We start from the raw sequence: 15,246 nt of genomic DNA, 5'->3' as shown, positions 1-15,246 counted from the left end.
TGAATGGATGGATGTTTGTTTATAATGATGTAGATACTTTATCTACGGAATGGCTCAACGGATATTGATGAAATTTGGCACAGATGTAGAACATAGTCTGAAAAAACACATAGGCTACCTATTATTTTCTTTTAATTCCGCGCGGACGGAGTCGCGGGCGACACCTAGTTCTCTGTAAAATACAGAGACAACAATTGTATCAATAATACAGGATCACAGTCGTTATAGTCAAAACTCAAACCCAGTGACATGACAGCTAACCCTGATCCCTGACCAATGCTATCATCGGCACTTGACAGGAATGAAATGAATGGTTTATTTATTTATTTTGGTTTTTGGGGCATTGCATTGGTGTCGATGGTTATGTTTTAATAATTTTCTCGCATTAATGATATTTTTGTAAGTGTAAATATGACTGAAAAGGATTATGCACCTCTAAGCTCGGCATGTGTCCGTGGTTTATGTGATAAACTATACGAAAAACGAAAATTTGCAGGCGTCGAAATAGAAAAGTAAGAATTGTATTCCTTGTAAACATTAATTTAATAATGTTCATATTTCTGCTGAACGATTGGCCCGCTAAACCGTTATCTATACCAGGACCACATAGAAGACAGATGTAAAGTGGAAGTAATTTAGTTCTCCGGGTGGATGTTTATGTGCCGAAGTCTGAGTTCTAGTTTAATTTTCTTTATTTTTATCCTTTCCTTTTAAGAGAATGATGGGAAGGGGAAATTGGATCATTGGAGATGTCTATTTGGAGTGGTCATTTAGCTATTTTAGCTAAATCAGTTGGCCACTTGCTATTTACATAAAAAAAAGAATTGTACTTATGTTTCACAATACTTAGATAGTATATAAACATACAGTATGTAATAAGCCCTCCCAATGACATGATGTACTCTACTTCACTTGCCTAATACTGTATATATAATCTTTAACACTTAATGTCCGACTTTGTAAACCTTTTAATAAATTTATTGATTACATTATTATAAAATTCTTATTACTGAACTAGTCACATGGCAATTTTTTTGGTAAAATTCATAGCATAGTGTTTTTATTTTTATACTTCATCTAACATTATAATTAAGAATAATTGTTGGAGCTAAGCTGAGCCTGAACAGATTAATAAATAAATAGAAATTAAATCTCTATATAGAATACTCTCTATTAAAATTATATAATATGCAATACAAAATATATTTTAATATTGGATCTTTCAGAATGGTAAAAGATTTTAATGATGCCAACAACTCGAGTCAGATAAAGAAGCTAATCAGAGTGTTGGGTCAAGACCTGATGTCATCCACTAACCCTAATGTGAAGAATGGAGCTTTGATGGGCTTGTCCTCAGTTGCCGTAGGGTTAGGGAAGGTTAGTATCAAATTTGTTACTATAATTTATTTATAAAGACTAGCTATTGCCTGCAATTTCGTCGGTGCTGAATAAAAATAAAAAGGATCAATATTCGTACTATGTGTTAATTGAAACCATGTTATATACCTGTGACAAATTTAATTAAGAGATTTTTTTATCAGGTGTATCCCGTAGGAACTATATATATTTCCAGGATCAAAAGTATCCTATATGTTCTTCCAGACTGTGTTCTACATCTCATATACCAAATTTCATTAAGATCCATTTGGTTATTCTTGAAATACCAAGTAACACCCCTCAAAACATCCAAACATTTGCATTTATAATGTTAGTAGGATATAGTAATATTAGGGAGGCTGTATGTACATAATAATGTGTATGAGTGTTCAGTATCATGTAGTGCGGTGTTGTGGGCAGGGATGTGTGGCACACTTGAGCGAGCTGCTGCACCCGATGGCGGCGTGTGTGCGCGAGGGCGAGTCGCGGGTGCGCTACTTGGCGGCGGAGGCGCTCTTCAACGTGCTGAAGATAGCGCGCGGCGCCGCTCTGCCGCACTTCCCGCTCGTGTTCGACGCCCTGGCGCGCCTCGCCGCCGACCCCGAGCCCCAGGTGCGCCAGGGCGCCGAGCTGCTCGATAGACTTGTTAAGGTCTGATCAATTTTTCTAAAGTTCTCTTACAGTTTCTACCGTATTTGAATGTAAAAGTGTGTACTGTTAGTAAGATATACTAAAATCTTACTAACAGTAATATTGCCGCCTCGCAGCAGGAAAGTGGCGCCGTAGTTCTGTAGGAAGTAGATGATCAATTCAAGTGGAAGATTTTCATAGTGCATAAATTAACATTTTTTTTTCAAAATAGGATAAAATTTGATATCAAGTAAAAAATTGATGTAAAGAGCCATTCAGTGACACTCCGTGTGAGGGTGTGGTGGTGTGTGCAGGACATAGTGACGGAGAGCGGGGAGTTGGAGGTGAGCGCGCTGGTGCCGCTGCTGCGCGAGCGGCTGTACGCGCGCGGGGCGTGCGCCCGCCAGTTCGCGGCCGGCTGGGTGGCGGCGCTGGACGCGCTCCCCGCACTGCCGCTGTTGCCGCACCTGCGCGACCTCCTCGACCCGCTGCTGCACATGCTGGACGAGCCGCACCCCGAGATCCGCCGCATGTACGCCCCGCCCAGCCCCGCCCCGCCCCGCCCAGCCCCGCCCCGCCCCGCCCCGCCCAGCCCCGCCCAGCCCCGCCCCGCCCAGCCCCGCCCAGCAAGCCCACGTTCTTCCTCACATAATAGTTCGCTTTGTAACTGTCAGGTGCGAGGTGCAGCTGAACGAGTTTCTGAGAAGTATCAAGAAGGACCCCTCGCAGGTGGACTTCCAGGCTATGATCAATATATTGATCACGCATGCGCAGTCTCCCGAAGAGCTGGTGCAGGTAATTACATCATCTGCAGTTAGGACCCGCCCCGACTCAGCCCCGACTTTGCCTGCTTCCATTTCTGTCATACGCGATGTCTTATACCGAGATATTTCACTGAATTTGAAGCAAATGTACATTTTGTAAACTTTAGCCTGAAACCCTCCTTTTTTATTGCTTCTAACAATTGCGTTAAATGGTCAATGTGTTCGGTAAAGGTTTTAGAATATACTAGAATGTCATCTATGTAGTTTACAGCAAATTCAGTAAGTTTATATTTTCGTAAGATGTTACTCAATGATGTTTCGTATATGTTCCTCATAAAGAACAATAGATATACAATACTCTTATTTTTATGTAACTCGTAATAGTTCAGTCTTCGTAAGCGTATAAAAAGACAATTATGCGAGGTTAAAAAATACGGTGTTTATTTATGTGCACTAAGTATTCATTTTAATAAAATATATCATCTATGAGATGATAAAAAGAGTTATGAATCCCTCGCGGAGCAATGCGCTCGGAGATGACGGCGAGGATCAGAGTGTGATGGTGTGTGCTGCTGCAGCTGACCGCCATCAGCTGGATCAAGGAGTTCGTGGAGCTGGCGGGGCGCGGCATGCTGCCCTACGCCTCGGGCGTGCTCTGCGCCGCGCTGCCCTGTCTCGCCTACGCCGACGACGCCAGGAGGAGTATCCTTTGCAACGCTCACCCCGCCTCGCACCACATCATCGATCATTTTAAAGCAACTTTCACTTTCGACGCTTCTGGTTGTGAACGACCTTAACGCAGAAGTGTAGACATACGGGAAACCGCGGCGACGGTTAACTTCTTGCTGACGAAGCTGGTGGCGGATCCGGGGGAGAGCGAGGGGGAGGGGGAGGGGGAGGAGCGGCTGCAGCTGGAGGCGCTGGTGCGCGTGCTGACGCAGCTGCTGCGCCACAGCTCCGTGCACACCAAGGTGGCCGCCCTCGACTGGATCCTGCATCTCTACAACACCTTGCCCGCTCAGGTCTCACTCTTGTTACTATAATTAATCGTTTTTGTTGTGAAAAGTATAAGTACATTATTTGAAAATTCACTAACATTTCTCGTAACCATTCCGAATGGCGGAACTCAAACTATAAAAGTGCTCGAAACCGTAATTTTTTCCGCAATGAAATAATTAATTTGTCAGATGCCGAGCCATACGGAGGCGGTGTTCGGCGCCGTCGTGGCCAGCCTCACCGACCCCGCTGACGACGTCGTGCGCCGCGCCCTGGCCGTGCTCGCCGAGATCTGCTCCTGCCCCGCACGCCCCGCCCGCACCGGTCCGTGCCCCGCCCCCTGCCCCGCCCGCACCGGTCCGTGCCCCGCCCCCTGCCCCGCCCGCGCCGGTCCGTGCCCCGCCCCCTGCCCCGCCCGCACCGGTCCGTGCCCCGCCCCCTGCCCCGCCCGCACCGGTCCGTGCCCCGCCCCCTGCCCCGCCTGCACCGGTCCGTGCCCCGCCCCCTGCCCCGCCCGCACCGGTCCGTGCCCCGCCCCCTGCCCCGCCCGCACCGGTCCGTGCCCCGCCCCCTGCCCCGCGCCCGCCTGTCCGTGCCCCGCCCCCTGCCCCACCCCATGCCCCTACCTAGTCTGTTTTTTCATAATCAAATCTTTTTACACGGAGGTTTTGTCCACGTGTCCACACACAGGCGCTGACTGTCTCCCTGAACCCTATAGCATAGCAACCTGACAGAAGTCATTGCCATCTTAATAATATAACATATATATTTAAATAGCGCATGTGTTACAGCAGCATGCGTTAACAGTCATATAAGTCTCACAAAACATTAAAATAGTAAACTTTAAAAGATATGTAAACAGGCGACTTGGAGTCCAGCCCCTACTACTACAAGTTCCTGCGCGCGCTGCTGCGACTGCTGGCCGCCGACGACGGTCTGCTGGAGGACCGCGGAGCCTTCATCATCAGGCAAGTCGGGGCTAGGTGATGGTTTGTTGTACGACACAACAACCGGTGCTAGTGGCACACGTATGTAACCCTGTCAGTGTACAGGCAGCTGTGCGTGCTGCTGAACGCGGAGGACATATACAAGGCGCTGGCCAGCATCCTGGTGGAGGAGACCAATCTGCGGTTCGCCGCCACCATGGTGGACGTGCTGAGCACCATGCTGCTCACCGCCGCCGAGCTGCACCACCTGCGCCTGCAGCTGCGCCGCATGGACCAGCCGGTGAGTGCGCCCTGCCTCTCCCCCTCCCCCCCTCCCCCCTCCCCACCCCTCGCCCGCGCTACAGTGCCTGTCGTGGTGTCCAGGGCTCGGCGGAGCTGCTGCGATGTCTGTACCGGTGCTGGTGCCACAGCCCCGTGGCGCTGCTGGCGCTGTGTCTGCTCACCCACCACTACGCGCACTGCAACGCGCTCATCGCCACATTGTATCCTTTTCATCGAGTCCAGTACTGCATCTCCTCACGCCGCCCCGACTTCTGGACTCCGGACCAAATTTCAGTCTTGGTCCGTCTCCCATTATTCCCTGATAAAGGAAGTATAGAAGAGAAAGCGGATAAACAAAACAAATATTTTTATATGTTTCCTTGACTGAATCCAGTTTGTTAACGTATCTGCAACATTTGTTATTTTTGCAGATGTTTATTTGTATCTTCGTATTCTTTGATAAATATAACTTATATGTCAACGGAGATGTTGTGACAATCAGTAAATACTTATTATACTATCTAGATTGTGCATTTTAGTAATAAGTCGGCGACGAATGATTTGCCTAACTCCAGATTTGCCAGCGGGGACCTGGACATCACGGTGGACTTCCTCACGGAGGTGGACAAGCTGGTGCAGCTCATCGAGTCTCCGATATTCGCCTGCGAGTATCCTCCCCGCTATCTCATACACTTAATATAAAATATATTTTGATATCTGCCAACGTCGACGGTTCCATGAGCCAGATCTTAAATGATAATTGTGATCTTGAGGACAAACTTAATAGCTCGCAAATGTCGCATCTAAGTTTGTACTCGACAAAAGTGTAGTGTGAGATGAGAGCGGCGTGTGTGTGTGTGTGTGCAGATCTGCGCCTGGAGCTGCTGGGCGGGCCGCAGAGCTCTGCGCTGCGCGGCGCACTCTTCGGTCTCCTGATGCTGCTGCCCCAGAGCGACGCCTTCCACGCGCTGCGACACCGCCTGCACTGCGCGCCGCTGCAGCCCTGCCTCGTGCGGTACGCCCCGCCCCCACACCCCCCGCCCCACACACACGCCCCGCCCCCACGCGCTGCGACACCGCCTGCACTGCGCGCCGCTGCAGCCCTGCCTCGTGCGGTACGCCCCGCCCCCCCACCCCCCGCCCCACACACACGCCCCGCCCCCACGCGCTGCGACACCGCCTGCACTGCGCGCCGCTGCAGCCCTGCCTCGTGCGGTACGCCCCGCCCCCACACCCCCCGCCCCACACACACGCCCCGCCCCCACGCGCTGCGACACCGCCTGCACTGCGCGCCGCTGCAGCCCTGCCTCGTGCGGTGCGCCCCGCCCCCACACCCCCCGCCCCACACACACGCCCCGCCCCCACGCGCTGCGACACCGCCTGCACTGCGCGCCGCTGCAGCCCTGCCTCGTGCGGTACGCCCCGCCCCCCCACCCCCCGCCCCACACACACGCCCCGCCCCCACGCGCTGCGACACCGCCTGCACTGCGCGCCGCTGCAGCCCTGCCTCGTGCGGTACGCCCCGCCCCCACACCCCCCGCCCCACACACACGCCCCGCCCCCACGCGCTGCGACACCGCCTGCACTGCGCGCCGCTGCAGCCCTGCCTCGTGCGGTACGCCCCGCCCCCACACACACGCCCCCCACCCCACACACACGCCCCGCCCCCACGCGCTGCGACACCGCCTGCACTGCGCGCCGCTGCAGCCCTGCCTCGTGCGGTACGCCCCGCCCCACACACACGCCCCGCCCCAACGCTCACACGCCCCCGTCTGCTGCAGCACGGAGAGCGCCACCAGCACCAGCAACGAGATCGACTTGGAGCCGCTGCTGGCGGAGTTCCAGCGCGTGCAGGAGGCGCATCGCCGGTACCGCCTGCTGGAGCGCGCTCGCCCCGCCCCCGCCCCCGCCCCCGCCCCCACACTGCGCTAGCGCACGACGGTATGTAACATATGCCCCAGGTTTTTGTTGAATATATCAAGTATTTTATATTGTTACATAGAAAAATGATATAAGAAATAGTACAAAAAATGGTTTTTGACTGATGTTTGAATGTAAGAATGATCTGCCACCTTGAAATTAAATATTGACAAATTGTAATTCAGCGACACTTAAACGTCCGCGGCCGCCCTCCATACACCACTACAAAAACATATTGTGTTCCTGTTAAACGTACCTTGCTCCCAGTGTCCTCGAAAATGGACATCTGTATGTATAAGTACGTGTGCTTCGGCAGTGGAATCTCACTGTTACTATAAATGTAGAGCGACACAAGTGAAAGTTGGCTGCAAGTGAAGTGTGCGGCTCCAGCACCTCGCCGCTAGCGTCAGCGCGCCGGCAACATGGCGCCCGCTCCAGCACCTCGCCGCTAGCGTCAGCGCGCCGGCAACATGGCGCCCGCTCCGACCTCGACACATGTTCGCTACATATTGTAAAAAATTTATACATTTGTAAATTAAAATTATTATTGTATAGATAAGGAAATAAACTAATACCACATTCCAATTGCAATTTTTATTTCTTTTTTAATTTTTTTATCATAAGTTGGCAAACGAACAAGCGTTCACCTGATTTGTTGAAATATCGAAGCGACCGCTACCCATAGACCATAGACATCCGCAATTGCAGATGCGTTGCCTATCTTGAATCAACCTAGAAGGGTACGCACAAACAGAGAATATTTCCCCTTACTAGGCGTCCCCCCTCCGACAAATCCCCATTCCATTATCATCCTTTCCTTTTAAAAAGGGTGGGAAGAGGAAGAGAACTAAAATTAGGACTCCGGCACCACACTCATCAGACTGCACGCGGAATTTGCTTCCACTTGATGCCTGTCTTCTGTGTGGTCGTGGTATTTCATCGATTGAGCCGGTCAATTCGTGCAACAGATGTTGCTGGCGTCTACCATTGTATATGTTAAATATTTCTATGTTAACTTTGCAGAGCTGGGCATTAACTCGTTAATCCGTTAATCGTTAATTAACGAAGTTAACATTTTGCTTAACGGATTAACTTTTAAGTTAACTTCAAAAAGTGTTAACGCTTTTGTTAACTTCCGTTAAACTCAACTTCCGTTAATAAAAGTCCGTTAATCGTTAAATTAGAAACTTTGAGACGTGCTGTCATTTTGTTTAAATTACGTGCCACGCCACGCTCGTAAGTTCAGCTATGTTGGGCGAATGTCGGCGACTCGAATGATGAACGAACGAGTTGATAATTGATGTAATATGTGAAGTTCGCGTGCAAGTGTGATGCATCAGAGCATCCGGGAAAGACGTGACCAACAGGACAAAATCAAAAGAAGGTTCGAAATAGTATATGTATTTCATTACAAGTATATAAAAGCATGAGTATGTAATTCCGTAAGCCCACATTCCGAACGCTCTTCGTTCCTGCAATACGCCACTTTTTGAGCAACTGTATTGAAACACTTTTTTACTCGTGCTTTTTCTTTAGCTTTCTAAACTTGTCTTTCCCAACTGTCAAAATAATGTCTGTTAAAAAGAATAACCAACCACGAAGTTTTTACAAAAAAAAATCGTTGAAATCATGCAAATATTTCTAAAAAGAAACTTCTAATTTGTTACAATATCAGATTTAATGATTTGATTCAATGAATTAGGTTAGTTTTCATTTTATTTCATCTCATTAAATTTCATTTTCATTTCATATCAATAAAAATAATATACTGAAGACTTGGTTGTTTGGGCATAGTTCCCTTTGCCTACCCAGAATGGGTGAAGAAAACAAAAAAAATCTCTGTTTGTATTCTTTTACGGTTGGCGCTATTTTCCAAACATTTTAGTTAGTTGAGTTTATTGTGTTTTTATTATTCTATTAAATTGCTTCATTTTTTCGCAACTGTATCAAAAATAGTTGTTTAGTACACGTGCGAAACTGTCATTACAACTTGTTCCAGCTGTCAGGCTTTCCGCACTCGTAATGAAATATACTATAATGCATTCATATTTGTCTCTAATACTAATGTGTACATTCTATAAATGTATAGTCAAATTACTATTTTAAACAAGTTTCGCCACAATAAGTGTGAAATTAGTATGTATAATTTTGGTATGGTTAACTGTTAACGATTAACTTTAACTTGCGTTAAATTTTCGAGAATTTAACGCTTTAACGATTAACGAAGTTAATTTTTTAATTAACGAATTAACGATTAACGAAGTTAACTTTTCGATTAACTGTGCCCACCTGTGTAACTTTGCAATTCATTCATGTAAATGTCTGTAAGCGCGACTTTATCTCAACTAGAATAACTAACGCATGAGCGTTTGCATAATGATTTGATAATATTACTCATATTGTAAATGTGCATGTTTGGATGGATGGATGGATATTTAAGGGATATCCGGAACGGGTCAACGGATCTTGATGAAATTTGGCACAGATGTAGAACATAGTCCGGAATAACACATAGGCTACTAATTTTTTTATTTTCGCGCGAACGGAGTCGCGGTCGACAGCTAGTCATAAATAGACTGTAATTCAAGCATTCAAACTACATTAAAACCATGTTATTTATAATAATACTTATTTTTTATTAAAAGATAAATATGTTACAATACCTTGATCTCAATTAATGTCTTTTCGCACAATTGTATTCGTTATCTTACAGCCTACGTATTACACAATTGTTTGTACAAAAAACACAATGTTGCGAGTATAGACACGAACTGGTTAAAACAGAGACGCGGCGGAATGTATCACTGCATGGACTCAATTAGTCGTGTATCAGCTAAGAGGAGGAGCGGCCGCTGGCGGCGCCGCGTGGACACTGTCACACATACATATGAATATCAAAGGTCGAGGTCGAACGCCACAAATACATCGTATTTATGTTACACTACAGGACGAATTCGTCGTCGCTTTCATTGTCACGTTGTTAGTGCGGCGACGTGCGGGGCCGGGGGTGGGGCTGGGGGTGTGGCTGGGGGCGGGGCTGGGGGTGTGGCTGGGGGCGGGGCTGGGGGTGTGGCTGGGGGTGTGGCTGGGGGTGTGGCTGGGGGCGGGGCTGGGGGTGTGGCTGGGGGCGGAGCTGGAGATGGAATCCGCGGCCTCGCTGTCGTCTTGTTTAGCGTTGATCGACTCTCCGGTCACGATTTTACATTCGCAACCCACGTTCTTGGTGTTTTTTTGTGTCGGCTTGTGAGACTCTTCGAGATCATCGCATTTGCTAAAATTATCTATATACAAGACACAGTTATCATTGTTATTACGATTAAAGAATTCCTCGTATTCACAGTTAATATTTCTAAGTATCGATGTGTCGTGTACATCCGCTCCAATGGCAATATAATTTTTTACATGAAGATCAGCAGTGGGCGGAGTGAGCGAGGAGAGCGGCCGGAGATCCTCGTCTACTTGCACATGCACTATATTTACATTATTCCACTTTGAATGATTCGAGTTTTTTAAATGTCCGTCCCTATCATAGTCTTTGAGACGCGAATGTGTAACGATTGCAGTTCCATCAGCGTCGTCACCCAGAGGAAGTACGACGCTATTTACATCGACGTCGGAATCGTCAGGGAGGCAGTGTTGTGGGGGGTGTGGGGGGTGCGGCGGGTGGGGGGCTATGGGCTAGGGGCGCAGCGCGTGCGCGGCGTGCACGAGGCGCGCGAGCAGCGCCCGGTTGGAGGCGAGGCCGGCGGCGATGTCGTCCTGCGCGTGCAGCAGCGCGCGCACGCCCGCGCCGCCCGCAGACACGCCCTCGCGCTTCTCTTGCCGCTTCTGGCATTCCTCTTTTACATTTTTCTTCTCTTTCTCTTTCTCCTTGTCCGTCGTTTCGTTTTTGGAACTCTAATAAAATACAATAAAGTGTTAAGTGATAAAAAATTACAAGTAATAAATAATTAGATACGATTAGATAACGTTTAGTTCGACATGTGTCGCGACCTTCGAGCGCTAGATGCTCCAGAGGTCGTCGACGTGTCGATAAAACTCGTTTATGCATATTTATTCGTGTGACAGCAGTTACCGCGAGGTGCGCGCCCCCGAGTGCGGCCTGCGCCTCGCGCTCCGCGTCCTGCAGCCGCGCGCTCAGCGCCGCCAGCCGCAGCTCGGCGCCCGACACGTCCTTGTCCAGGATCTGCGTCTGCAGGAACACCGTCTGCGCCACCTTGTACCTGCGGACACGGCGGACCGTCAGCCGGGGGCGGGTGGGGGTGCCGGGGGGCGCCGGGCGGGGCTCACCAGTCGGCGATGGCGTCGGCGCGCGCGCTGGCGAGCGGGGCGGCGCGCTGCAGCAGGGCGCGCACGCGGCGCCCCGTCTCCGCCACCGTGATGCGCTCCAGCACGTGGAACTGCTCGTCGTTGTAGGTGAGCGAGCGCGTGGCGCGGTCCCGCACCAGGTGCTGCCAGGAGTCGCGCAGTCTTTCGACTAGAGTTTTAGCCTTGAGGTGCAGGCGGAGTTCCGAGGGGCAGGGCTCGTGCGCCGCGGCCGCGTCCCACTCGGCCCGCAGCGCGTCGGGCGAGTGTCGCGTGCGCAGCGCCGCGGCGGAGGCGTGCAGCGCGTCGCACTCCGCGGCGAGCAGCGCGCCGGTGGCGGCGACGGGCGAGCAGGTCGCGGGCGCGGCGAGGGCGAGCGCGCGCGCCGCCTGCGCGAGGCAGTGCGCGCGCGCGGCCAGCGCCGAGGCGCGCGCGTCCACGCGCTGCAGTCGCGAGTCCAGCAGCGCGCCCCAGCGCGACACGCAGCGCGCGCACAGCACGGCACTGGCACACAGCGCCTCCACGCGGCGTCGCACCACGTGCCCCACGCTGCACGCCGTCTGCACGGAAACGGCGGACACGGCGTGGTGAAGGTCGTGCGGTGGGGGTAGAGATCGTACAGGGGAAGTGGAGAGCGGGCAGGGGACGGTACCTTGGCCTGGCTGGCGTCGTTCTCGACGGAGACGATGTTGGGGAAGACGGGGAACTTGGGCACGTCGGGTTCGGGCGCCATGCTCACGTTGTTGTTGTTCTTGTTGAACAGCAGCAGCGGCTCCTCCGCCGTCGTGTCCGGGTACTTCTTCCCTGCGCGTGATTGAACAACAATAATATTAAAAAATCCTACAAAATCACAAACTGAATATTCCTAAATAGTTTGAAGTAGTGACACATAGATGTCGTGACATACCATGGGGTATATATTTAAAAATAAGACGAGTCTATTACAATATATGTTAGGAATTAAGTTTTTTGCAAGGAATCATGGTGTAAGCGTGTGATGTAAACGTGCACACACCGGGCGTGGCGGCGGCGACCTCGGCCAGCAGCAGCCGCTCCTGGTACAGCAGGATCTGGGCCTCGGGCACGACGCTCGTCTGCTCGCACACGTACGTCTGCAGATGCTCGTATTTCTCCTCCGGCTTCAGGAACACCTACGACACCCCCATATTGCCACTTATTACTAAACCAAATGGCACTTAATCTCATCTTGCAAGGAAACAATTAGAGTGCTATCAGTTTTAAAATTAAATTAGAAACAATTTACATAATGTGTAGCTCTGAATATGGCACAGTTTAAAATACAATACTGTATAAACATTTCCCAAACTTTATCGTTTCAAGCCTTACAGGCTAAAATAAATTGTCGCTTTTTTTTTAAAATGGAATACCGAGATGACGGCGATTGTTAACTTAGACATCTATTTTTATTCTAGTAATAAGATTACTTCTTAAAAAAAATAATATAATTTTAGTAATCATAACAAATTTCAAATTGTCAAAGTGTCAATTGAGAAAAAAGAAAAAAAAGAAATGCAAGTTATTATCACTGTTAAGGATATTATTGTACATAAAAGGTGTTTGGTTATAGAAGGCAATTCTGGTCATGCAACATTCAAGAGTGTACAGGAATTGTGAATGCCGCCCAGCTGTTTCCTCTCGCAAGAGATACAATTAAATTTGACAAACTGCCTGCCAACTTTGGCCAGTCGGAGAGGTGCCTCAAGAAAGAGAGATTTACAAATAACACTGGTTGGCAACAAAGTTCTTCCTCTAACAACTTTCTTTATAAATATATAGATAGATTTTATTAAACAGAATTTCTTTCTGTTACAAGATTTTTGTATCATGTCAAAAAAAAATTATGACTTTTGAAAATTCTTTACATTACTTTTTAAAATTTATGAATTTAATTTTTATTTTCAGATATTACAAAGTAGTAAGTACATGTAAAAAAATGGTTTTAGAGCATAATAGGAGAAAAAAACAGTGGCAAGTATTTCAAAACTATGGTGTTCATCCTATCAAAAAAATGTTGCCATTCTTTGATCAATCACCCTTAAATCTTACCTTAATGCTGGCAGCCTTATTTACATGGAATATATGAATTGGCTTTGTACTGGTAACAGTTTGCACTTCTGAGAAAAACCTTTCAAAATTCCATATCCTGTGAGGATCTACTTCAAGCAAGCCGGCAAGGAGCGGAGTCACCAGTTTCCTGAGGCCCACGCTCAACTGGCAGTGTGAGGGCAGTTCACGAGACCAGTCTATTGGACCATTATCTGTTGTTTGTGTACCCTTAAATATTTCAATTACACAAATTATTTTACTCATCTTTTCATGATTTTTATTATTTGGTATTATATAAATTTGAATATATTCATATGAAATAACTATTCAAAATCAGCTAAACTTTGACAGATACAATTCTTTTTTAAAGATATACAGCACACACTACCAATGTTTTATTGCTTAAATGAAAATTGATGAAATTGACTGTTTTGTGTTTGTTAATTCAATGTTTTAACTATGTTTATAATTGATTACACATACGTGGGGCTTAATTAAAATGTTTCAAAATGATACTCAATATGCAATGTAGTAGTTGGGTGAAATGCTGCATTACACTGGGGTCAGTTTGAGATCTAATATTGGCAATAACAAGTTTACTTACAGAAATAACACCTGAAGCTTTCTTTGTAGTTATAAAGAACATTGTCTCTTTATTTCTTCTTCCCCCGTAGGGTCTGAATGGTAGTTGTCCAGTAGCCACATGGTACAATGTGACTCCTATCGACCACAGATCTACAGTCGCTCCAAAACTCTTTCCTACTGGTTTCCTTAACACTGCCCTCTCATACATATCTGGGTGCAAATACTCTTCAGTCCCATACAAGGAAATAAATTGCTCTTCTTCTTGCAGTTCCCTGGCAGCACCGAAGTCTGTCAGTTTATATGTTGTTGTGCCGTCTTCATTAATAAATTTCATGATATTGCCGGGTTTTAGGTCTCTATGTACAAGATTATTGTCACGCAAATGCTTCATACCAGCGGTTAAATGTTCCAACACCAATAAAAATTCATTTTCTTGCAGGCCATATGTATTTTCGGGATCGTCCAGGATGTTAAAGAGACTGCCGCCAGTGCAGAGTTCCATCACGATGACCTTACCGCGCCCCTCCTGCTCCTCCTCGATAGCCAGCAGCTTTACGATGTTCTCGTGCTTCACCTTCTTCAACACTTCAAATTCACGCATTTGCACATCGTGCGGTCTCATGTGGCTCAGTTGGTTGAACGTTTTTACAGCCACGGGCTCCCCATTATTTTTGTTGACTCCTTGAAATACCGCGCCCGTTGCCCCTTTACCCAGAACACTAGTCGTACACCACACATAATTCTCTGACCCACGGAGAAATGACATTTTGAATTATGAAAATAATATATAGTAATTTTTAAAATTGGACCAGCCAAGCTTTAATTTCAAGTCTCATTAATTAAAGGATTAACATATAGTTCTCTTCGTCGTACTCGTAATCATGAATATGAATAGTTAATTTGTCCAGTTAATTTAAGTATCTAACTCGCTAACTGATACGTAACATTTATTACTAAAAAAATTACAACACAACGAAACAGCAAATTAATAATTGCAAATAATATAGCAAGTTAAGTGAAAGAGAGGATCCATTTGACAATAGCTGAAAAGTGACTGAGACACTTCAACTTCAATTTGGACATTGACAGCCAACTGACAGCTGGCACCAGGCACCAACTTTTATCTTACTAATGTTATAAATGTGCTAAATGTGAATGTTTGGAAGGATGGATGGATGTTTGTTTGAAGGTATCTCCAGAACGGCTGCATGGATCTCTCTTGAAATTTGGCATAGATATAAAACATAGATTGGAAGAACACAAAGGGTACTAATTATTTTTTTTAATTACACGCGGACGGCATCGCGAGCAATAGCTAGCATATTTATAAATAAAGGTTGGATTTGACAGAGGCCGCCCACACTATGGCTTTGAACTGTATTTAGAGGAGTTAA

The 15,246-nt window shown here is 47.6% G+C and overlaps 2 protein-coding genes across 3 annotated transcripts; one reads left to right on the top strand and one right to left on the bottom strand.

Annotated features, from left to right (window-relative positions):
• Positions 1–148: 148 nt before the first annotated feature.
• Positions 149–7,325, top strand: LOC123721772 (protein VAC14 homolog). 2 transcript variants are annotated; one of them, XM_045681437.1, is made up of 15 exons: positions 149–512; positions 1,227–1,377; positions 1,798–2,028; positions 2,322–2,539; positions 2,682–2,802; positions 3,350–3,473; positions 3,582–3,793; positions 3,959–4,091; positions 4,630–4,735; positions 4,813–4,994; positions 5,078–5,196; positions 5,560–5,639; positions 5,843–5,990; positions 6,757–6,916; positions 7,240–7,325. In XM_045681437.1, the coding sequence occupies exons 1-15, from the start codon at positions 412–414 to the stop codon at positions 7,251–7,253; spliced, it is 2,100 nt and encodes a 699-aa protein (XP_045537393.1). In that variant the 5' UTR covers positions 149–411; the 3' UTR covers positions 7,254–7,325. The 2 variants fall into 2 exon arrangements, with proteins under 2 accessions (XP_045537393.1, XP_045537394.1); XM_045681438.1 differs by having other exon boundaries at positions 4,820–4,994; positions 7,240–7,321.
• Positions 7,326–10,573: 3,248 nt separating this feature from the next.
• LOC106715712 (inhibitor of nuclear factor kappa-B kinase subunit epsilon) lies at positions 10,574–14,888 on the bottom strand. The gene is made up of 7 exons (XM_014509057.2): positions 13,872–14,888; positions 13,268–13,495; positions 12,216–12,351; positions 11,853–12,004; positions 11,186–11,760; positions 10,971–11,118; positions 10,574–10,792 (listed from the first exon to the last, which is right to left on the bottom strand). The coding sequence occupies exons 1-7, from the start codon at positions 14,616–14,618 to the stop codon at positions 10,574–10,576; spliced, it is 2,205 nt and encodes a 734-aa protein (XP_014364543.2). The 5' UTR covers positions 14,619–14,888.
• Positions 14,889–15,246: the final 358 nt, after the last annotated feature.

Source organism: Papilio machaon, chromosome 16 (genome assembly GCF_912999745.1).
Source record: "Papilio machaon chromosome 16, ilPapMach1.1, whole genome shotgun sequence".
Lineage (NCBI taxonomy): Eukaryota > Metazoa > Arthropoda > Insecta > Lepidoptera > Papilionidae > Papilio > Papilio machaon.
Note: the sequence above shows the minus strand (reverse complement) of the source record. Positions and strands in the feature narration are given on the sequence as shown.